The following is a 23851-nucleotide window of genomic DNA, read 5'->3' on the forward strand; positions in this document are numbered from 1 at the left end:
GATCATGGGGCCAGAAGACTGCTGCATTGTGGATGCTCTTCCTGTGCCTCATTTAGGTTCCCCAGGACCTTGTAGATTCAGATACCCAGTGTGGCTAAGGTTACCTGAATGGCTATAGTGACAGCTATTTAATGGGAAGGGTGAGGGTGACAGCCAATGGCTACACAGCCTCCCTCATAGGGCAGTTCTGACCCTGGGTCCATGGCGGGAAGGGGAAGGGTCACTGTGAGCAGCAGGAGAAGGATGTTTCAACCTCAGGCTCAGACAGGGCTGTCCACTTCTCCCAAGCCTCCAGTTAGGAGCTGACAGTCTGCAGAGGTCATTAGGTGGCTGGGGCAGTGATTGGCACTGGCTTTGCGGTGCGTAGGAGATGGGAGGTGCCTGACTAGTGCTGACCTCAGAAACAGATTCTTCTCCGAATGCTGGGGTCAGGGGTCGAGAGGGGATGGAAGAGGCTGTAACTGCGGCTCTGCTGAGTCTGGAGGGGGAATCAGGATTGCAGGGGAGATCTTAGGGCCCGTGGAGCTCCCAGCCGGTCCAGCCTCTGCTCTTCTGAAGGGAAGTGGGTGCCTTTAGTACGGTTTCTTTCCTTTTCATGCCTGTAGCTGGGCAGAGCAAAGAGACAGTGGTGGTCACTCCAGGGAGACTGGTATTTACCTGGTTCCTATGGCTCCCACGAGCATCTGAATAGTGCCACAGCTAATGTCCTCAAACTGCCACATGCTCTCTAAACACACACACACACACACACACACACGTCTCTAATGCAGCCCACTAAGATTAAGATCTGTCTGGTGCTTCCAGCACCTCCCTGGGACAGGAGTGTGGAAGGTAAAGGCTTTTCAGTAACACACAACCTGGTTGACACTGCTTCAGGCTCAGAGGGCAAAGGGTAGCAGAACCTGGAGCCTCTGTACCATGGCTATCCAATGCTCCCGGGATGCTGGAAATAGACTGTCCCAGCCCTTTCTCTTGCAACCCCCGCTTCCTGAGTGCAAGGAGTAGGCCCCCAGGCTATCGAGAAGACAGGGTGGTCAGGGTTCTGGGGCAATGCTCTCTGCTCCTCTGACTGATGCAGAGTCTGGTTCCCCACAACCTGTGCCTGGGACCCTTTCAGTGCCACTGGGACCCCAGGCTCCCCAAGGACTGTCTTTTCTGTCTGTGACATACTGGAAGCCAGGGCTAGAGGAATGTCATCAGTGGATTTTTTTTGAGCCCAATGTCTGTACCGAGCTGTGCTCTGTGTGGCATTGGATGCCTATGCCTGCTGTGGCAGTTGGTGTCTCTTGCAGGGACACTAAGATCTGGAACAGGGAGCTAATACTTGTCAGCACCTCTAGGTGCCAGAGACCATACTAAAGGTGTTCTGTTGCCCCTCAGAAGAACATGTAAGCATATGTTCCCCTAGTACAGAAATATTGCCTCAAAGCTAACGGTCACGTGTGTGTGTGTGTGTGTGTGTGTGTGTGTGTGTGTGTAGGGGGAAGAAGGGTGGTGCATAGGTTGAGTTCAGAGGACAACTTATAGGAGTCAGCTCCTTCCTTCCAACCGTGTGGGACTTAGGGACGGAGCTCAGGTTGTTGGGCTCGACAGCCAGTTCTTTTGCCTCGTCTCAGCTGGCTCTTCCCCCTAATCCCCAAGCCAGGATCCTGCTATGCAGCCTTAGCTGGCCTGAAATTCATTAGGCAGGCCACACCAGCCTCAAGCTTGTGGCTTCCGAAGCGCTACGTGCGCACTTGGTACTTCTCCCCCCCCCCCCCCCCCCCCGCCCCGGAGCTGGGGACTGAACCCAGGGCCTTGAGCTTCCTAGGCAAGCGCTCTACCACTGAGCTAAATCCCCAATCCGCACCTGGTACTTCTTACCAAGTTTCATTGAGCAGCATTGGCCAGGAGACTCAGAAAGCTGATCACACTTGATAAACTCTGGAGGAGGAGGGGAAGGTAACCACATCCCGCCGTCTTCCTCTATAGCAGCTGTTCTCAACCTGTGGGGTCAAGTAAGACACTTGGAAAACACAGATATTTACATTAAAATTCGTAACAGTAGCGAAATTGCAGTTAGGAACTAGCGATGAAATAGTCTTATGGGAGGTAGAAACATGAGGAACTGTATTCAAGGGTGGTAATATTAGGAAGGTTGAGAACCACTGCTCTCTAGGATGACACTGGCTTCCAGAGAAGGCATCCCAGTGATAGTCCTGCTGTAACCTCCCTCTTACCCCTGGGAAGCTTTGTCTCCACAGTTCTTCCTGATGACACAATGGTGGCTTTCACCTGCAAGGGCCCTGGCAGCCACTCTCAGAGAATGGGGTACCAGGTCTGTGGACACATCTTCTCCAGACTTATCGGGTACCAAGCCCTCTGTTACATGCCCAAATGGGTCTTTCTCCTCATGCCCTGGAAAGACCCGGTGTAGTGTCCTCTGCAGGGGTAGTTTGGGACGAAGAGAGTTAGTGCCCTTGGGGCAGGGTCTGTCAGGGCACCTACTTAGAAGGTGGTTGTAAGTGTGATACACACCCCACTTCCTCACAAATGGTTCAGGCCCTGGCATTATCTTTAAAACAAGGAATAAGATGAGTTTTCATTAACGGACACTGTCGCTTGGTTGTTTGTTTGTTTTTTTTTTTCTGCTACAGGGCTGGTTGAAACAATAAACTTGTGCATGGTAGAGAAGCACTCTACCATTGAGTTATGCCCCCGGTCTGACATCATTGCTTTTTTTAAACAGCAAAATGCTCTTTGAGAGATGAGACGATCAAGCCTAAAAGACAAGAAAATTAAATGGAGAAAATCATAATTGAATGCTGGGGCAGTCTGCACAGAGACGTTTCAGCCTAGCCTGGTCATTCTCAGGGCTGAGCCACTGGGTCCTGACACCCTTGACAGGTGCTATTATGAATAGAGAACTGGCTGGTCCCTAAGGTAATCTTGGGGTAAATAAATCTCTCAGGATCCATTTGTGCCAGAGCCCTTTCTGGAATGTTCTTGGTAAACTCACTTTTGGAAACTAATGAACAATAATGGCTCCTGGGACCTTTTCCTAAGGATACTCACTGGGATCAACAGCTCCTTTCACTGCACTCCAGATTAGGAACAATGGAGACAGTGGCTTCCCTAAGGCCACACACAGCCGCAGACAGGCTGGGGACCAGGAGAGAATGTCAACCCTGGATCTCTCCCCCTGCTCACCTCTGGGTCTGATCCCATGACAAGAGACCAGGACAAGTGTGACCCTGGGCACACAAAACCCAGCAGGCCAATGCAGGGAGACACTCTTCTACATGAGACAGAGCCGTCAAGACAGAATGGCCCAAGCACCTGGCCTCTTCCCGGTTGCCAGCTCCTCTCAGTCCCAGGGACATCCTGCTCAGTCCCTGACTCCCAGGCCAACTTCCCATCTGCTCAAGGCTCAGCCTGAACGTGCACTAACTTGTTCTCCGATGACAGTCAGGGGCATCCCAGCGTGCAGCTTGCATACCACAGCCCATTCCTCGGGGCCCTTGATTATCCTGCTCCCTCAACTGCAAGCTGAGGATGCTGGGAACCAGCCAACAGCACACGTGACTAAGCAGATCTGTCTATGCGGACAATGGGGATTTCTCCCTGGATCACCCAGAACTGGAGAGGAGGACTTTTCAGGTCCTGGGAAAGTACTGCGTCTAACCCAGGAGTTGGTTCATCACTAATCCATGTTCCCCTCATACACAGGCTGGGATATATCTGGGGACACTAGAAAAACCTTGTTTGTGCCTCTTACCAGCAGTAGCTCAAGTGTCCCAAGGACTCTGGTCATTTTAGTCTCAAACAGTGGTACCCAAGTGTTGGTACCTCATTCTAGCTCTCTCTCTCTTGCAACACCACCCCTGGGCAACCACATCCTTTCTCTAACAGCATCCCCGAGCCCAGAAGGTCGACAGGACCTCTCACTGGCTAGGTTGCAGCTCTGGTGCTAACGGCTACCTGACCCAACTCACGTGGTCCTTAGTTCTTTCTGATCCTATCACTGGATGTGCTCGTTCGTGGTGGCCTGGTTCTGCCCCTATCAGGGTGGCCAGGCATCCTATCTCTAGGTCTTACTGACTAACAGCAACAGTAGGACCACCAATGAGGGGCCCCAGGTGATCTCACACAGATAAGGTACCCTGGGCTTGCAATGGCCACGGGAGCAGGAAATGGTTTCTCCTGAGTGAGCCCTCAGGGCACTCCTTAGGTTTTGCTCGCTTCCTTAGAAAGTGTAAAGGGCCCAGCCCTGAGTGTACTTCATGTCTGTGCCCCAGGTGAGCATCCCTGAGAGGACCTGTCTCTCCCTCTTTGCCGTTCCTGGTCTTGCTTAGTTTTGTTATTTAAGATAGTGTCTGACTATGGAGCCTCGGCCTGGAGCTTACTATTGAGGCCACACTGGCCGTAAACTCCCAGAGATCCACCTGCCCCTGCTTTCTGAGTGCTGGGATTAGTTCCACCACACTCAGCCTGCTGTTCCTGTCCTGATGATTCATGGTTCACATTAGGCTTTCTCTCAGTCTGATTCCCGACCACGGTCCCTCCTAGCCTTGCCATTGTGTAATGGCTCCAGAGCCAGGAATTTCATGCCCCAATACGAGGCTTACACGGTTTCCCCAAAGTGTAACCCATCCTGTGGCTTCAGAATTCACTGTCCCCACTCACAGGTAGGTGCTCTGTATTCTTAGCTCAGCCTCTCAGACCAGCTCTCACTGGACCTGGGGCCAGGTATGCATCTCCCTTGCTTCCTCCACACTCCCCAGATACAGTCAGCCCCGAGCAACTATTCCACTAGCACCATCTGCAACCCTAAAGCCCACTCTGAGCTTAGAGACATCAAGTCTTGAGAAGGGACAGGAATTGCTTTCTGGGTCACCTTGTGGGGAAGAGCAGGGGGATGCCTCCAGTGACTGGTGGGATCCATTCTGAAAGATGGTGTCATGGTGGCTGAAAGGAAAGAGTCTGGCCTGGTTCCCATGGGGTTCGTGTGTCCACTCAAAGGAGCCACGTTGTTCAGTGGAGGTGCAGGAGCAGGTGCAGGAGCAGGTGTAGGAGCAGGTGCAGGAGCAGGTGCAGGTGCAGGAGCAGGAGCAGGAGCAGGAGCAGGTGCAGGTGCAGGTGCAGGTGCAGGTACAGGAGCAGGTGCAGGTGCAGGTGCATGTGCTGATGAATGACAAACAGAAGGATCCTATGGGGGATAGGCCCCCTAGATTCCATCATGGGGCCCTGAACTTTCCCCAAAGCGAACACAGTGCTATAGGTAAAAGAACTGCTAGAGGCTGGGAGTGGGTAAACTACTTGACTAAAATGCACGAGGCCCCAGCATTGCATAAAACCAGACATAGTGGTACACACCTGAGATCCCAGTACTTGGGTGGTAGAGAAGGAGGGAAAAGAGAATTAGAAGTTCAAGGTTATTCTAGGCTACATACTAAGCTTGAGGCCATCTTGGACTATATGAGAACCTCCCTCCTTTCACACACACACACACACACACACACACACACACACACACACACACACACACACACACGCTGGCCACAAATGGAGGGAGAGTTCAGCTAGGGCCCATGGTGGCTCCAGGGCATATCTGATACTAAGATTTCTAGAAGGAAACACAAGACTGAGTTGCTGTGGCCAGTGTGGGAATTGCTGGCATTCTGGGATCCATGGGCCTCAGCTTCCCACAGGTCCTAGGTCCTGTGGGCTCTGCCTATGGGTGTCCACGGTGGTAAGGTTCTCAGCTACTCAGCTAGTTTTTGTGAAGTGTATTTGAGGCCTGTGTTCTAGTCACTGTAGGCCCAGAAGTGGAGCCCTGGGCAAGAAGCTTCCTTATGGTGTCGAGAGCTTCCTTATGGCTCTATAAATGGGGGAACTGGTTTACCTGAGTCACCTATATATCTGGAGAGGGCTCTCTTCCCTCGCCCCTCACAGGATGAGCTAGCACCAGCACCAGGCTAGACTGCAGCCCTCCTCCCCCAAACTTCCCCATGATGCTACTTTGAGCAGACAGTGACTTTCCTATGACTGTTATTCTGGGTACCGGAACCAGGGAAGGACATAGTTCCCAACAGCCACTTCCTTCCAGCCCCTCCTTGAAGCACAGGCTTGGCCAACTCTCCTACCCACTTCCTGGGGCTTCAGGCTAAAGGGCGGAGAAGCTCTGGCAAGGAGGGAACTACAGAGACCTGGCATGGTAAGGGCATCACCCTCTTCCCTTCTAGATGCCCTCGGTGAAACTCTGGGTACCAAGCTTCTCCATCGCAACCCAGGCAAGCCTTGCTTCCTCCATGCCCCTCCATGCTTCCGGCTTCTCCCAGATCCAGGAAGGGGCTCTAGCCCTCTCCATCCTGATGGAAGCTAGCCCAGCCCCCTCCATACTCTCTGTTTCTCTCTACAGATGTTAAGCCTGCTGCGTCTGACTCTCTTCTTTCTTGGATCCTCCACTGCTGGGAGCTCAGGTGAGTCCTCTTCCCATGCCACCTTCTACACAGGCTCCAGAAAGCCCTGTTCCCAGGAGCCTGGGGACACACGTGTGACCTGCTCTGCCCCAGTGTGGGTGGCAGGCTGAGCACTGGGCTCCTGACCTTCCGTCTGTTGCTTGCAGCATCTGTGCCTGAGGATGTGCTGGTGGGCATCTCGGGGGGCCATAGTGCCCCCCAGGGGAAGTGGCCATGGCAGGTCAGCCTGAGGACCTACAGCTATCACCTGGCTTCCTGGGTGCACATCTGTGGGGGCTCCATCATCCACCCACAGTGGGTTCTGACGGCCGCCCACTGCATTCATAAGTGAGTCCCTCTGTCATCTCGTGTTGGGTAGGATGTGGGGTGAATCAGGGAGGCCAACATGGGGTTCACTTGATTTTGTCCAGGAGAACTTCCCCCACAGTTCCTAGGATACGTAGTCACAACTTCTTTCTGATCTCAGGAGGGATGCTGACCCATCGGCCTTCCGCATCCATGCTGGGGATGTGTACCTCTATGCGGGCAAGGAGCTGTCCAGGGTGAGCCAGGTCATCGTCCACCAGGACTTCGTGCACGGTGTCCCCGGCTCGGATGTGGCTCTGCTTAGGCTGGAGAAGCCCCTCGACTGTTCTGCTAACATCAAGCCGGTCAAGCTGTTCTCTGGGTCTCTCGAGGTCAACTCACGGTACCCATGCTGGGTGACTGGCTGGGGCATGGTCCACATGTATGGTATGTACCAAGGAAAGATTTGGGCTGTGGGAACAAAGTTGTTACCTGAGGATCCCTGCTGGGTGGCACGGAGATCCTAGGGAACAGAAGTCAAGGGAGGGAAGAGAATTCTGGTATATATGAAGAACCTCTGGCTACTTTTCCCCAGATACTCAAAATGTCCATCTGTACCTGATGCCGATGGCATGGCCGGGCCAAGACTCCGAGGCAAAGGGCCTCCCTTACTCCTTCCTATCCTCCTCCGAGCTCCCTCCTCTGTGTTCCCTTCCCTCCCCTCCTCCATGCTCCCTCCTCCTCCTCTTCTTCCTCCTCTTCCTCCTCTTTCTCTTTTTCCTCTTCCTTTCCTCTTCTCTCTTTTTTGGAAATACTAGAGCATCAGACTCCCCTCTTCTTGGTTCTTGAACTGCAGGCAGATAGATTTTTATTACGGTATTTGTGTATTTATTTGGTGGGGGGGGGCGAGTCATGTTTTGTCCTAACATCCATGTGGAGGTCAGGAGGCAACTTTTGGGAATTTTTCTCTCTCCTTCTTGCTAGAAGTTCCAGAGGATGAACTTAGGTCTTTACCAACTGACCCATCTCACCGCTCCCCCATAAACCATCTTTTAGCTTCCTAAGTGTCAGAGTTGGGCATGGAGCTTGCAGATGTGTGTCTCTCACACACACACTGTTCCAGAGATGGGTTTGAATAGGGATGGAAGCGTTCTCAGCCCCTGGGGCGAGTTGGTAGGGGAGTGGAGAGTTAGGATCTATGTACCACCAACCCTACTTCCTTTCTCCCCAGGGTCACTGCCCCCTCCCTACCGCCTGCAGCAGGTTCAGGTGAAAATCGTGGATAATGCCCTCTGTGAACAGCTATACCATAATGCCACCAGGCACCACAACCAGGGCCACAGATTCATCCAAGATGACATGCTGTGTGCTGGCAGCGAGGGCCGTGGGGCCTGCTATGTGAGTTCAGTAGACTTCCTACTTCCTGTTCCCAATCCCACTTAAGGGCCAATATCCACGGATGCTGCTTCCTCTTCTAGGGTGACTCAGGCGGCCCCCTGGTCTGCAGGGTAGCAGGCTCCTGGAACTTGGTAGGAGTGGTGAGCTGGGGCTATGGCTGTGCCCTGAGGGGCATCCCTGGGGTCTACACACTCGTGCAGTCCTTCCTGCCCTGGATCACGAAGCAGATGAAGAGGTTCTCCTGAGCCCAGCTGGCCTCATGGTGGTCGTCAGAAGATGAGTCTCCCAGTACCCACCGCTTCAGCCTTTGTCTGGTCTTCTGAGCCTGACCTGTACTATGGCCTTCTGGGAGTCTGGACATCCCTGGGACGGTGGCCTGCAGGGGTGGGTGCTCTTGGCTTGATGGAAGGTGGGGAGGAATGGAGATGTTCCATGCATGTTGAAGGCGCTGGGCAGCTTTTGCTTTTGACTGTTCTTAATAAAGGTTCCGTGCACATCCAAGTTCAGGATTTTGTGTGAGTTTTACATTTCCTTCTCTTTGGAAAGGATGCCCACAGGTGCGGTTTACCATATGCCGAGAGAACTATCTTCCTGTGCTACTAAATTTGTTTCTGTGTCCTTGTCTTGGGTGGGTATCCAGAGAGTCGCCATTGGACCTTAATATCTTGGCATCCCAAATGTACCTGGAGTCCAGGTGTGGCCATGTTGCACACGAAGAGTTTGGGGTCAGATGACAAAAGACTTTAGCCATCACAAGTAGCACAGTGTTCTTGGGATCGGTGACTCACAGAAAGTCCTCAGCCTTCAGCCTCGTGTTATTCCGTGCCGGAACTCTGTAGACTCAGGCCATAAGGTTACCTGTACACGATGGGGCTGGAGAAGAAGCTCCTGCAAACATGTCCAACCGACCTGGCGAGGGGTCAGCAGGCAAGGATGAAGTTGGCAGCAGTTAATCTTTAGAGCAGATTCTGAGTCTCCCAAGGAGGATGCTCACAGGCATGGAAGGGTGAGCTGGACTTCAGCACAGGGGTGCACAGGAGGGACACAGGAGGGACAGGGTTATGGCCTTGTTTGGGACTAAACTCAGACCATGAGAGATTTACTCAAGCTCCAAGGGGATGAGAAGAGCTCCAGTCATGACTCACCTGAGGGATGAGAGGGAAAAAGGATTGCAGGGGTGATCCCACCCCCCACCACATACACACCTCCGCTATGGCGGAGGGGGGGGTGGGGCGGGGGGACTGACCTTTCGGTATCTTATTGAACAGGGAATTGGGGTGAACCGTATTCAAAAGAGACTAGGAACCAGCCAGTTCTGTGGCCAGCTGCAGGTTCTTGATATTGTCAAACAATCGCCTGCCTATGTCCACCCCTGCACTAGCTCCCAGTTCTCTAGCAGAGACCCACCCTAGGATCATGACACCTTCTCTGTCCTGCACTTCGGGACCTCCATGGCTGGGACTGAGAGAGGCCAAGGCGGAGGGTGAGCCTTGCCACCTCTACACATCTGTCTCTGGCCGTGTGCGGCCTGGAGATGGCTTTAATGGGAAGAACAGCAAAAGAAAAGGTTTCAGGGGTTGGGGATTTAGCTCAGTGGTAGAGCACTTGCCTAGCAAGCGCAAGGCCCTGGGTTCGGTCCCCAGCTCAGAAAAAAAAAAGAAAGAAAAAAAAAAAAGAAAAGGTTTCAGGCAATTTCTGAAAGCAAAGGGCTGGATGAGCTTCCAGTGAGTGGGCCGGGCGCTAAGAGTAAATCCTTGGAAATGCTCTTTGCTGTTCACTTATAGAGCCCCTAGGTGGCGCTGCAGGATGGGAAGAGGGAACTGCGGTTCGGGTGTGCCGACAGGTAGGCGCGTAAGGGGCTCCTTCATTAGGAGGAAGCCCAATGCCTCCTGGTGCAGGGACTGTGTTTAGCAGGGAGAGAGCAGCCTCTCCCACTCTTCAGGGTCCTTTTTAATTTTATTTCTTTTGGAGGAGAGAGATCCAGGTGGCTCAGGTTGGCCTCAAATTTCTGTGCCACGCTCTTTCGGAGAGTGTCCACGCTTTTCATAGGCTTTTATTTGGTATTTTATGGGCTGCTGGATGACTGAAGGTGGACAGTCCAGACTGCAGAGTCTGGGGTAAGATGCGGTGGGAAGCAGGATTTGGGGACCTGGTACCTTCTACAGGAAATGGGTTGTGGCAGGTTCTATGCACAGCCAGGCTCCCAGCACCCCTCCCACCTCCCACAGTCCTGTAGGAGCACACAGGTTAGGAGTTTTGTAACACAGATGTAGCTGTGAAACCCTCAGAATACTGAGAGAAAGTGGGTCCTATCAATTTGTTGTACTCTGCCTGTCCCACACTCTCTGGCTCCTGATAGGCAGGAAGCCGGATGACTTCTCGGGGATGCCCTAGGCTTGTCCTAGAATAGCAAGATTCAATGCCCTGTCTATTCTAGAGTTTTGCATGCATTGGGGGGAAACTCTACCATTAGGCTACATCCCCAGGACTTTTTGATGTTTTGAGACAGTATTGTTAGGTTGGCCAGGCTGCCTTTGAACTCACCGCAGTCCTTCTGCCTTAGCCTCTCCCGTGGCTGAAAAGGCAGGCCAGTGCCTCCAGACTCCGTCTCCTCTGTACACTGATTCTGAGCACACATGTTTTACACAGTGTCCTGGATCTTCCCTTGTGGCTAATACTGTCTGTTGGAAGGAATCCACAGGATTCACTCATCTGGGTACAAGTTAATGGACATTTGGGCTGTTTCTAATTAGGGCTCTTAGGAGTAACGCTGCTTTTAACAGTTTGTGTTTTGTGTGAACACATGTTTTCTCTCGCAGGAGCACAACTGTGATTGTGGACTCACACAGAATATTTAAAGGATACAAGGCTTTCAGATCTGGGGCTATGAATACATCCTGTTGGCTACAGATAGGACTGGGCTTTTCTAACCAGTTCTTGGTGTCTACTAACTCTTCCTTAGCTTCAGGAACTCTAGGCAGGGGTGGGGTGGGTGAAGAGTTTCTTCCTGGCTTTTATTTGGACAACTTTTTTCCCTGTAGACCAGGATGGCTTCAAACTTGCAGTGATCCTCCTGCCTCAATCTGCAGAGTGCTTGGCTTAGAAACATTAAGTCACCCTGGCTCATTCTGTGTCTGTCTGTCTGTCTGTCTGTCTGTCTTCCTGCTTTCTGTCTGTCTGTCTTCCTGTTTTTCATTCTGTCTGTGTGTGTCTGTCTTTCTTTTTTTTTTTCTTTTCTTTTTTTCTTTTTTTCAGAGCTTGGGACCGAACCCAGGGCCTTATGCTTGCTAGGCAAGCGCTCTACCACTGAGCTAAATCCCCAACTCCCTGTCTGTCTATCTGTCTTCCTGTCCTTCATTCTGTCTTTCATTCTGTCTGTCTTCCTGTCTTTCTGTCTGTCTGTCTTCCTGTCTTTTTTTTTTTTCGGGGCTGGGGACCGAACCCAGGACCTTGTGCTTCCTAGGCAAGCGCTCTACCACTGAGCCAAATCCCCAACCCCTGTCTTCCTGTCTTTTATTCTGTCTGTCTGTCTTCCTGTCTTTCATTCTGTCTGTCTTCCTGTCATTCTGTCTTCCTGTCTTTCATTCTGTCTGTCTTCCTGTCTTTTATTCTGTCTGTCTTCCTGTCTTTCATTCTGTCTGTCTGTCTTTTTATTCTATCTGTCTATCTGTCAAACAGAGCCTCCTGTAGCCCAGGTTGGCCTTGAACTCCTGAACTTCCTAATTTCATCTTCTAAGTGCTACGATTACGGATATGCATCACCATGTCTGGTCTCTTAGTTTTCAGTTTTACTGTTGCAATGATAAAACATCCTAACAAAAGAAACTTAAGGGTGAAAGCACTTATTCTAGCTCCCAGTTCAAGGTATACTCATTACTATGGGGAAGGCACCGGAGGCAGGGGCATGAGGCAAGTAGTCATATGATGGACACAGTCTAGGAACAGAGAGTCATGAACGTGTCCAGCCCTGTTTTCTTTCTTCATTTATAAAGTTCAGGAGCCCAGCTAGGGAATGGTGCCCCAGACAGTATTTGCTTCTTCCCACCTAAATCAGTGTAATTGAAGCTAATTCCCCCTAGGAGGCCCAGAGGCCCTTCTCTCAGGTGATTTTGTCGGGCTAGAAATCAACACTATCACTTTCAGCTTATTCTGGACAGGGAACCCCCTACCCAGTGCCTCCTGCATGCCAGACAAGCATTCTACCAACTGAGCCACACTCTCTGCGCTGTTCTCTCTGTCTCTAATTAGCATTTTTGTCGAGGCTAATGGTATACATTTCGCCACATGTCCATATTGTCTATTTGCATATCTTTTTTGGTGAGTGTGCAAATGTTTTTTACTATTTTTTTTAAAATTGCTTCCTGAGTTCTATATAATATATGTCTTGAATCAAAATATTCCAAACATTTAGATGTTCTATGGAGGGCTGATCTTGTTGCACAGAATGGGAGGATAGTAGACATGAACAGAATGAATGATGGAAACAAAGGGGAGTTGAAAGTTCAGAGGGATCTGGACATTTCTAGGTCTGGGCCAGAAGGCTGAGGAGTCTGTTTATTGTGGTGACAAGACCAACCTGGACAGCTCTGTATATGCTGTAAATTGGGAGGAGGGAGGAGGGAGGGAGAGGAGGGAAGAGGAGGAAGGAGGGGGAGGAGGGAGGGGAAGGGGGAGGGGGAGGGAAGGAAGTAAGGTCTGTCACAGCATCTCCATCCTGCCACATTTGTCAGGGAAGAGCTGTTACCTCCACCTGTCTTCACATGAAGTCTGCAGCTGAGAATGCAGGGACAAGCTCAGAGGCAGCAGAGACAGGATGCTGTCCTCACTGAAACCTGAGTTTATTTTCCCAGTGTGGGGAGGCTCCGGTGTCCACTGTAGGCAACCCTCCTGGTCCCTACAGGACCCATTCTCCCATATCCAGAAGTCCAGCCTCTGAGGCTCCTCAGAAAGCTCTGTGTGAGCATAGGCATCTGTGACAACATACCCTCCTCAGTGTCCCTGTTCCCGCATCCAGCCCTGGGTCTTCTGACGCCACCTCAGGTCAGAGGGGCCAAATCTCTGGCTCCCTGAGCTGGATTTCCCGTCATGGCTGGGGCCTAGTGACCCGGGTTGGTCCAGCAGAGTGCAGGACATTTTTCAACTTCAAATCTCAAGTCAGGGTGGGAGAGTTCCACTGATGTCCTCTAGACCAGGCTTAGGTGAACCGAGGCGGGGGTGGGGGTGGGAGTGATGTTTAGTCCTCCTCCCTCCCATATGTGACATCATGTGCCATCACGTGGCTATTTCAGACCTGCCTGTCCCACACCCAAAGCTCAAGACCGCACAGTAGGCGCAGGAGGGATGACTTGACAGTTAAGAGCAAGTGCTGTTTTGTAGATGACCCAGATATGGGTGATTTGCAACCACCTCTAATTCCAGCTCCAGGCTGTCTATCGCCCTCTTCTGGCCTCCATGAGCACCTGCGCTCATGTGCGCATGTGGCTCTCCCCACACTATTAAAAATAAAATACACCTTTCAAAAAGAATGCACACTAAGTGTTTGACCTAGTAAGCATAAGGACACCGTGCAAGTCTGGGCCTGCCTCCCTGAGGTGCTGGTCTAAGAAGGGACTGTTTGGGAGGTCGGTGATGTCAGCTCATCCCAGGATAGACAGCAGGGTGAGGGAGCCATGTGTCCCCACAGGCCATCCCACCTTGTCCAGGAGAAAATGTCACCCAGCTTTGGGGATGTCCTCTGTGGACAGATCCTCTGAGTCCCAAACACTGGAGCCAGTACAGGTCTCCCTAGGAGGGATCTGTTCTGAGGGACCTGGTCTCTTGCTCACTTTGTCACCTAGTTCCCTGGACACCCTGGATCTCAGCTGTTCAGGAAGAAATTCCACCTGTGCATCCCTGCGCTCTCCCAACAACCAATGACTTGTGTGGCCTTTGTCCAGATGGAAGGGCAGAGGGAGGTCACAGTCTGGCATTGGTGAACCCTTTCCCAACTACTGGGGTCTCTCGTATCCCAGGGTCATGGCTAGATAAGTTTTCTGTGGACCACAGTGACAATTTCCTCCAAGGGCCCTAGTCTTCCTGCCTCTGGGGTTCTATATTAGAGTGGGGCTAGGGCTGTCCCCTTCTCCAGACTGCTCACTTCTCTCAGGATGCCCTTGGGCCCAAACAGGAGAGTTGAGCTTCACACACACACACACACACACACACACACACACACACACACACACACGCCCAGTGTGGTCCCTGCCCTATGTCCCTATCCCAGCCAGGCTGTGAACCTCACATTTAAAGCTCCATGTTTTCAGGGCCTGACTTTTGTCCTCTGAGCCTGTTACGTCCACTGTATGGTTGAATTCTCAGAAAGCTGTTCTCCCTGACATGGACAGTGACAGTCCACAAAGAGCTGACAGGTCATAGAGGAGAGGGTATGAGTGAAGGCTGCCTTTGCACACGACTAGGTATTGCAGGATGTTTAGGATGTGCACTCGGAGCTCTCTGTCTATGTGTGCAGGCTGTCGGTGTGGAATCCATGCAGGTCCTCCTCAGGAACCTAATGTCTTAGCTACTGTTCCATTGCTGTGAAGAGACACCATGACAGAGGCACCTCATAAAATAAATCATTTAATTGGGGGCTTGATTACAGTGTTAGAGGGTGAGTCTGTTATCACCGCACAAAGAAAATCATGGTGCTGGAGCAGTAGCTGAGAGCTTTGCACTGATCTATAGTCAGCAGGGAGAGAAAGGCATGGGGAGACAGACAGAGAGAGGGAGAGGGGGAGGGAGAGGGGGAGGCGGGGAGAATGGAGAGGGGGAGGGGGGAGAGGGGGAGAAGGGAAGAGGGGGAGAGGGAAAGAAGGAGAGAGACAGAGACAGAGACAGAGAGAGAGACAGAGACAGAGAGAGACAGAGACAGAGACAGAGAGAGACAGAGAGACAGAGAGAGAGAATGAATCTGGGCCTGGAGTGGCTTTTGAAAGTCCACTCCCCAGTAACACACTTCCTCTAATGAGACCACACCTCCTAATCCTTCCCAAGCACTTCTACTCTCTGAACTGTGTTCCTCTTCCTCTGTTTAAGCATTCAAACGAATGAGCCCATGGGGGACATTCTTATTCAAACCACCACAACTTCATCTGTATAGTGAGCAGCAGACTCCAGTAAGTCCTATAACTACCCTTTGACTGGCTGGAGGAATGTTTGTCAGTTCAGGACAGAAGTTGGCCCCATAGAATTAGTTCCAGAGAGCAGGAGATATGAAAGATTGAGGTGGGGGGAGGAGGGAAGGGAGGAGAGGGAGGGGGAGAGAAGGAGGGGGAGAGAAGGAGAGGGAGAGGAGAGGGAGAGAGGGAGAGGGAGAGGAGGAGAGGGTGAGAGAGAGGGAGAGAGGGCAAAAGGGAGAGGGAGAGAAAGAGAGGGAGAGAAGGAGAGGGAGAGGGAGAGAACGCTGCCACAAAACCGAAATCTTCCGTCTCTAAGCACAGCCCCCTCCCATGTTAAAAGCGCAGGAAAGGAAGCAAACAGTTCACGGAAGCAGCAAGGGAGGCGGTGTTGTTGTGCTGAATTAAAAAGCGGGGATATTTTTAGAGGAGGCTGATGATATACGCATCCTATTCTGGCAAACACCACTGCACACACTGTAGCACGTATGTGTCTCCTTGTGCAGCCACAGCTCGGCTTCTCTCGCATTTGTACCCAATGGCCAATAATACACAGAAACCACCTCTTGGGAAACAGTCCTAGGATTCGCTGGGATCCATTAGCAGGAAGCAGCAGCCCCAGACTTAAGCATCCCTAGGATCTCCAAACAACCCCGGCATAACCAAGGAAGTGGCCCAAATGTCTAAGAAGGGTGTTGGCTGTGGTGTACCCTCCCATCCCCGCACTCAGGAAGCTGAAGTAGGGTGGTCATGAATTGGTTGCCAGTTTGGGCTCCATAGCGAGACTAGGATTAAAAATACAAAAACTAATAAAGACACTGGGAGACGGGACATTGGTACACACGCACCACCAGACGATACAGGCATGGAGACACGGATCTTTGGGTATCAAGTTCAGGTAGCAGTGTGACAGCTTCCCAGACCAGGGTGCATGTGTTCTATGTGACATTAACTCAGTGTCATTAACAGTCTCCATAGGACCACAGCCGGGGCTGCGCCGACGGCTCAGTCAGTAAAGCATATGTCTTGTAATTCTGAGGACTTAAATTTGGCCCCCCAAGAACCCACAGGGAAGAATGGGGGGTCGCTCTCTGGGAGGAGTTAGAAACCTATTGCGATGGAATCTACGGGGTGACCCCAGCTAAGACTCCTAGCAATGGGGGAACTGAAGCCTGAGCCGGCCATGTCCTCTGTCCAGGGAAGGGATTGGGACACAATCCCAGACACAAAGCCTTTGACCTTCATTTTGTCTGCCTGCAAGATGTGCTGTGGTAAATGTGGTGCAGAAATCGTGGAAGTGGCCAACCATGGCTGATCCAGCTTGAGAGGGAGCCCATTCCTGACAGTGCCTAGAGGGCCAGGAACCAGAGGCTGGAGAGCCCAGAGACCTAGGATAGAACCAAAGCAATTGCCTAAAAGATAAAAAAGAAAAGGTCAATGAAATGATTCCTAATGATACTCTGCTGTACTCAGAGGGTCATGCCTACCCAGTTGTCATCAGAGAGGCTTCCCCCAGGAGCTGAGGGGAACATGCAGAGACCCAGAACCAAACATTAGAGGAAGTTTGGTGAATCCTGTGGAAGAGGGGGAAAGGACTGAAGGAGTCAGAGGGGTCAAGGCCGCCACAAGAAAAGCCACAGAATCAACTAACCTGGGCCCATAGGGGCTCACAGAGACTGAACTGCCAACCCGGGAGCACTCATAGGACTGAAATAGGCCATCTGCACATATGTTACAGTGTGTAGTTCAGTCTTTTTGTGGGACTCCTACAGTGGGAGCAGGGGCCCGTCTCTCACTGCTGCCTGCCTTTGGAACCCTTTCCTCCTATTGGGGTGCCCTGTTTAGCCTGAATAGGAGAGGAGGTGCCTAGTCTGGAACTTGATAGACCATGGCTGGTTGATATCCAAGGGAGGCCTGCTCTTTTCTGAAGAGAAATGGAAGAGTGGAGGCAGGAAGGGAGAGGGGAGGGAGCGGGAGGGGCTGAGAGGAGAGCAGGGAAGGTAGAACATGGTCAGGATGTAAAACAAAACAAAAAGAAACAAACAAACAAACAAACAAAAAAACACCCCTAGGCACGGTGGCACACTTGTAATGCTGTGGCTGGGAAGGTGGGGACAGGACTTTTGGCACCTCAGGCAAGTGAGAAACCTTGGGGGCTTTTTGTATGTGTTGTTGTTGTTGTTGTTGTTTGTTTTAAAGACACCTGAAGTTGACCTCTGATTTCTACACATGTGTGCACATTTACACACACACACACACACACACACACACACACACACACAAGGAAGGACAGCTAGTATTAGCAACAGCATAGTACTTGTGACTTTTCTGACTTTTGAAGGGAGGTGAAGACACACTTCCCCAAGGGAGCAGTTTTCTCTTGTTTAGACAAATGGAGATCTGCTACCCCAAGAACTCAGCCACGCCTTTTGGCAGCAGGGTCCGGCACAGGACACCTATGTGTACAGGAACGGTAATGACCTGAGAAACCCGAACAGGAACAGGCTAACGTCCACTGCACAACCACCACATGGCATTCACACAGCAGGCATGGAGCTGGCCCCAGCTTAGCAGTGTCTGTGGGAAGGTGAGCCTCTAGGACGTTCCCCAGTGGACACAGCTATGTGAACTGTTAATCTGGCAAAAAGGATGTCTCTTATTACCTGCAGGTAGGATGGCAGGATATGCCTGGCTGAATGGAAGGGTGCAGGCTATGCTACACTTCTTGGTTTGTGGGAAGCCTTGCAGTCCTCCTCCTCTTCCTCCTCTTCCTCCTCTTCTCCTCCTTCCTTCCCCCCTCTCTCTGTGTGTAAAGGTCAGAGGTCAACCTTAGATATCATTCCTCAGGGTACTTGAACTTAATAGAGATCCACCTGCCTCTGTCTCCCGAGTGCTGGGATTAAAGGCATTCACCAGCACCTGAGCATCTTTAGACTTTAAGATTACATTTATTTGCTTATTCTTTTTTTTTCTTTTTTTCGGAGCTGGGGACCGAACCCAGGGCCTTGCTCTCTACCACTGAGCTACATCCCCAACCCCTTATTTGCTTATTCTTATTTTGATCACCATTGTGTGTGTGTGTGTGTGTGTGTGTGTGTGTGTGTGTGTTCATGCATATTCCATAATGACAACCCTCCCACCCTCTATGTTTACCTCTTAAAGTTTTCCTGCTATTTCTAGGTCCCAAGGTGGGGGGATGACCCTTACCCCGAAGAAATGAACTCGTGTAGAGAGAAGTTAAGATGACGTACAGGGGGGTTGGGGATTTAGCTCAGTGGTAGAGCGCTTGCCTAGCGAGCGCAAGGCCCTGGGTTCGGTCCCCAGCTCCGAAAAAAAGAAAAAAAAAGATGATGGACAAGGTGGTGAGGAGGCTCCACCTCATTGTAGGAGCCAAACCCCACGGCTGGTACCCCAAACCTCAAGCAACATTACCCCAGCTCTCCCAGACACTTCGTCTACCCCTGTTGACTCCAGATTCAGAGCAAAACCCACAGCTGCTTTAATGCATTTTATTGAGCCATAGCAGAGTGGCTGCCTGTACAGTGTGGCTACCTGAGCGGGAGGGACACAAGTGGTCAGGGGCTCAGGTAGAGCAGAGTTGGGGCTCAGGCTGGGGAGCAGGGAAGCAGGGAGGCAGAAAGCAGCATGTTGGAAACAACAGAGGTCACCCTGGATGCAACTCAGAAGTCCTTGGGGACATAGCGGTAGATCCAGTCCAGGTAATAGGTGACCCGAGTGTAGATGCCAGGCCTGTTGGGCTGTGCGCAGCCCTCACCCCAGCTCACAACACCTGCCTGCAGCCAGGTATCTTCAACCTTGCAGACCAGAGGTCCTCCGGAGTCGCCCTAGAGAGGATAGGGGTCAGTACTCTTATAAAGGCTGGGTGGGGGTGGTAAGGGGGGGGACAGGCGCTCACCTGGCAGGAGTCATGTCCTTCATTCCCAGCACACAGCATGTCGTCACGGACAATGTGGACGTTGTCACCTGTGTTGAGACCTTTGTGATACTTCAAGTCACAGAGGCGGTTTTCTACAATGGGAACTTGCACCTCCTCCAAAGGAAATGGCGGTGGCAGGCTTACTGTGGGTGAGAGAAAGGCCATCACGTGGGCAGGGTTCCAGGTGGCTGGCTGCTATGGGCTCAGCTCACCCTGTTCTCTGAGAATAGTTCTGTTCCCAAGGCCCTCTTTGAGCCAGGCCCATTTCATTCAGCTCTGCCAACCTGGTTTCTTCCTCCAGGCTGGACCTGGATTTCTGACCTTATTCAGAGAAAGAGGACAGTCCTGAAGGTCATTAGCCAGCCATCTGGTCAGTAAAGGGCAGGGGCAAAGTCTGTCATCTCCCCTCAGCGTGGCTGGCTCTGGCCCAGGCTGGGTAGAGGATTCCAGTGGAGCCCTGGTCTTGGACACTATTCTCCCGCCCCGCCTCTGTATAGATTGGATCCATCCTGAGGTCCACGACCAGGGCCTGCCTGCTCATGGCCCTATCCCTGAAGGTCTCTCTATTCTGAGTTGTCAAAAGAAATTAAGCAAGACCGATAGGGAGAAGGGAAACTGGTGCTGGAGGCTCCTAAGGGAGTTGTCCAGCTCCACACAAAACCTGTGGCCTGGGTCACAGCCCATGAAATGCTGGTCCCTGACACAGCCTGTGAAATGCCGGTCCCTGAAGTTGTAACCAGTGCGTGTGAGACATTGTTGGTACGTGTGGTCTTACCCTTCCTCAATCAAATCTCCAAAATACAAGCAGACTATGGCCCCTTTTGACATGAAGCACCTGAGATTCGAGGGACCGAGATGACTTATCCTAACTACACTGGCGTATCCTTGGCTTATGGAATCTGGGAGCCCTGTTGTCCTGACGCCTTCCCCCTTACTAGGTCTTCAGATTTCCATCTCACAAGTTGGAGGGAAGCCCTGTGCTGGGGTCGTGGCGTGGCCACGCCCTCACCTGTCTAGCCCTCAGTCGTCTCTACCACATACCATCATTGTTGATGTTACCCCAGCCTGTCACCCAGCACAATGTCCCTGAGGGGAAGGTCTCTGAGGCGGGAGGCAGGGAGACAGTGTGGACATTGCTGGTAATGTTCACAGGGTTAGTGAGTTTCAGCAGGGCAATGTCTGCCCCATCCTGGGCGATGTAGAAGTCAGGGTGTGAGATGATCTGGCTCACGGTCAGCAGGTGGTCATGATAATAGAGATACTGCTTACGAAGCTGTACCCTGAGCTTGTTGGGGTCAGCCTTATTCCTAAAGAGAAGAGATACTCAATTAGGAAGCCTGTGTCACTTCCGGAAACCCAGAGATGCCGTGTGATGATCCCACCCTACCCCATTCTCCTACCCATCCCTTGCCCCACCCTGCCAAGCCCAGAGAGACTCACGGTCCCACACAGTGTGCCGCAGTGAGCACCCACTGTGGGTGGATGAGGGAGCCGCCGCAGAAATGCATCCAGTAGGTGTCATTGACACGCAGGCTCACCTGCCAGGGCCACTTGTTCCCAGACGCCTCCTGTCCCCCCACAATGCCCTCTCGTGGCATAGCTAGACCTGTGGATAAGACAGGGCTAATCTTAGTACCCTGGCATGTGAGCTGTGAGGGTCAGGGAGAAGGACAGGGAGGGCCCAGGGAGAACTCACTAGGGGCTGCGTGCACCAGGCTGGACAGGAGAGGCAGTGTCAGCAGCAGCAGCTTCAGCATTCGGACACAGTGAGTAGTACGGGCCCGGTTGGAGGTGAGGGCTGGGCTAGGCCCAACAGGTTGTGGTGTGCAGAATAAGCCAGGAACCAGGGAGCAGGAGGGTAGGTCCATTCCAGGAGCTTGAGGTCTCTAGTGGCTTGGCCACTCTGCTTCAGCGCAACACTCAGATGTCGGAGGCTCTGGGAAAGATCACCTCAGCTGTCTTTGATCTTCTCTACCCATTCTCAAGTCCTCTCTCCATTTATCCTTCCAGATCAGGGTGGGGTGGGAGGAAGGGCATGCCACCCTCCAATCCCAGCCTGGAGGAAATGGGTGACTCAGACTCAGGGCCCAAGCATCTGGGCCAAGAAGGGGTTCTGTTAACCTTCCACAACTTTAGATCCAGATCTGTGGATAAATCCTGTACTATGTCCTATGGGCCCTAACTGCACTGCTCTGACGACCGGGAACGTCTGTGCTTCAGCAGCAGAGAGGCAATATGTGGAGGGAGGGGATTGCAGAGCCCAGCAGCCTCCCCTCCTGCACTTGCCACCCCTCCACCTGTCCCTCTCTTGTTTATCCACTCTGCTCTGTGACTCTCCTTGGCCCACTGATCACTAGTGTCTACCTCTCTCCTTACCTTGAACTCCTGTCCCTCCCTGGCCTTCCCCTTCCCTGCCACCTTCTGGATCTTTCTTCTTCCTTGCAGGCTCTAAGTCCCGCTGGGCTGTGCCTTCTGCACACCCCAGCACCTTCATCGGGAGTCCTGGAGGCAGCGTGAGGTGGTCAAAGGGTGTTCTGAGCTCCCCGTTGGTTCTCTAATATAGGCACATTCTTAAAAATAATATGTTTTTGCTAATTCTTTGAGAATTTCATACAATGTACTTTGATCAAAGTCACCTTCTTCTTCAACTCTCCCATTAGCTACTCTTTCAACCCTCACCAACCTACCCATTCAATTGAGTTTTCTCCCCATCCCAACTACAGTCTTTGTTGCCTAACTACTCTTGGGAGTGGGGCTTGCCCTAGAGTGTGGTCAGCCTGCCAGGGGTTGCATGAGTAACGAAAAGTGAGCATCTCTCTCCCCTCCCAGCAGCTAACACACATTGATAGCTCCTCGGCTATTGGTGGGATTTTGTGTTCAAACCCCATGCTAGCATTTTTGGGGGAGCTTGAGATTGTGCTGGCGTGCATGTTGTCACAACCGTTACGAGTTTGGATGTGCAACCACCCTGCTGTATCCAAAAATATTGTTTCCCTGAGGTTGTCCATCACCTCTGAATAATAATCTTTCTGCCCGATTTCCCTGAGCCTTCTGGGGAGGGGTGTCATACGTGCAGCTCATTTGTGGTTGAGCAAATACATAGTCTCTTACTCTCTCTACGGTGGACAGTTGGGGGCCTCTGTGTGAAGTGTCATCTGTGGGGAGAGTCTTCTCTGAGGAGGGTTGAGAGAGGGATTGATCTATGGATATGATAAATCAGTAGAAATTGTTTTGATACTGTGTTCATTCAACCACATAATAGGTTCTCCCCAGGGTTTATGACCTATACGGCCATAGGATATCAGTCCCATTCAGTGCCAGGAATGGATTCTGCCTCTTGGAGCATGACTTAGATCCAAACTGAAAGAGGTTGGTTACTTCTGCGACGTTACTGCCACTCTTGCGACATGGGCACATCTTGCCAGGCCAGTCACCATTGTAGCTTGCTGGGTGAGGGGGACGATTAATTTTCTTTTCTGATGTTGTGATTAGTACCTTTCAGCATTATGAAAAGTAGCCAGTGGGAATGAAGCTTTTAGGCCAGTACCGCCTTGATTTTCCCATGCTCTGTGACTCAAGCATGTAGGTCTTTGGCAATAGGGTCTTCCCACCAAGTTCTGGAGAGTAGCTGGGTGGTGGTGATGGTGCACACCTTTAATCCCAGCATTCAGGAGGCAGAGGTAGGTGGATTTCCAAGGTCAAGCCCAGCCTGATGTATAGAATGAGTTCCAGGACAGTCAGGGCTACACAGAGAAACCACTTCTCAAAAAAGAATGTATCTTGCAGAGTGTCTATGGGATCTCATTGTAACCCCATACCAGGTACTGGTGTTTTTAGATGCTAGCATGTGGTGTATAGTTGAGGTATTCTCCCCCTATCTCCACTGTAGGGTTATTTGATTAAAAGTATTCTTATATATGTGTGCAACTTAGGAACCTTCTATGAAAGTAGGTTTCTATACACCCATCAACTGATGAATGGATAATAAAAATGTGGTACATTTACACAATAGAATATTGAACTGTTAGGAAAAATAAAATTAAGCCATGAGTGATAGTTTACACCTTGGATCCCAGCACTCAGGAGGCCAAGGAAGGTAGATCTTTGTGAGTTTAAGGTCACCCTGGTCTACAAAGGCAGTTCCAGGCTAGCCAGGGCTGCACAGGGAAACTGGATAGAACTAGAAACAGCCATTCTGAGTGAGGTAATCCAGACACAGAGAGGCAAACACCACATGTGTTCTCTCGTTTGCACATGCCAGCTTGGGCTCTCTAGGTAAGTGTGTTTGACTTCACCTATCCACAGAGATCAGGAAATAATGAGGGGCCATGGAGGGGTGGGTACTTCCGAAAGAGGGAAGACAACATAGTGGTATAAAGGGTAAAGGAAAAACAGAACAGGAAGGGTTAAATTGAGCAGGAGGAGTGGTGGGCAGAGTAGAAAAGGGAATATGGGGAAGGATACTAAAGGCCTTTTGAAAAAGCCACACCTGCCATCTGAAGTCCAAGACTAACTCTCATGATCCGACAGGTGGGCCCGATGGCAAACAAGGAACACACAGGAACTCCATGACTAGGGGTCCAGCAGGCACCACTGAGCTGTTCACTGGAACCAGG

At 51.5% G+C, this 23851-nt stretch overlaps 1 protein-coding gene and 1 pseudogene across 1 annotated transcript; one reads left to right on the top strand and one right to left on the bottom strand.

Annotated features, from left to right (window-relative positions):
- The first annotated feature begins 5891 nt into the window (after nt 1-5891).
- Nucleotides 5892-8641, top strand: Prss29-ps1 (serine protease 29, pseudogene 1; annotated as a pseudogene).
- Nucleotides 8642-18793: 10152 nt separating this feature from the next.
- On the bottom strand, nt 18794-21209 carry Tpsab1 (tryptase alpha/beta 1). The gene is given in 5 exon segments (NM_019322.2): nt 18794-19143; nt 19215-19378; nt 20277-20542; nt 20676-20841; nt 20932-21209. Coding segments are annotated over 5 exon segments (933 nt in total). The 5' UTR covers nt 21104-21209; the 3' UTR covers nt 18794-18978.
- Nucleotides 21210-23851: the final 2642 nt, after the last annotated feature.

This window comes from Rattus norvegicus, chromosome 10 (genome assembly GCF_021556685.1).
Source record: "Rattus norvegicus strain SHRSP/BbbUtx chromosome 10, alternate assembly SHRSP_T2T, whole genome shotgun sequence".
In the NCBI taxonomy this organism is placed as follows: Eukaryota; Metazoa; Chordata; class Mammalia; order Rodentia; family Muridae; genus Rattus; species Rattus norvegicus.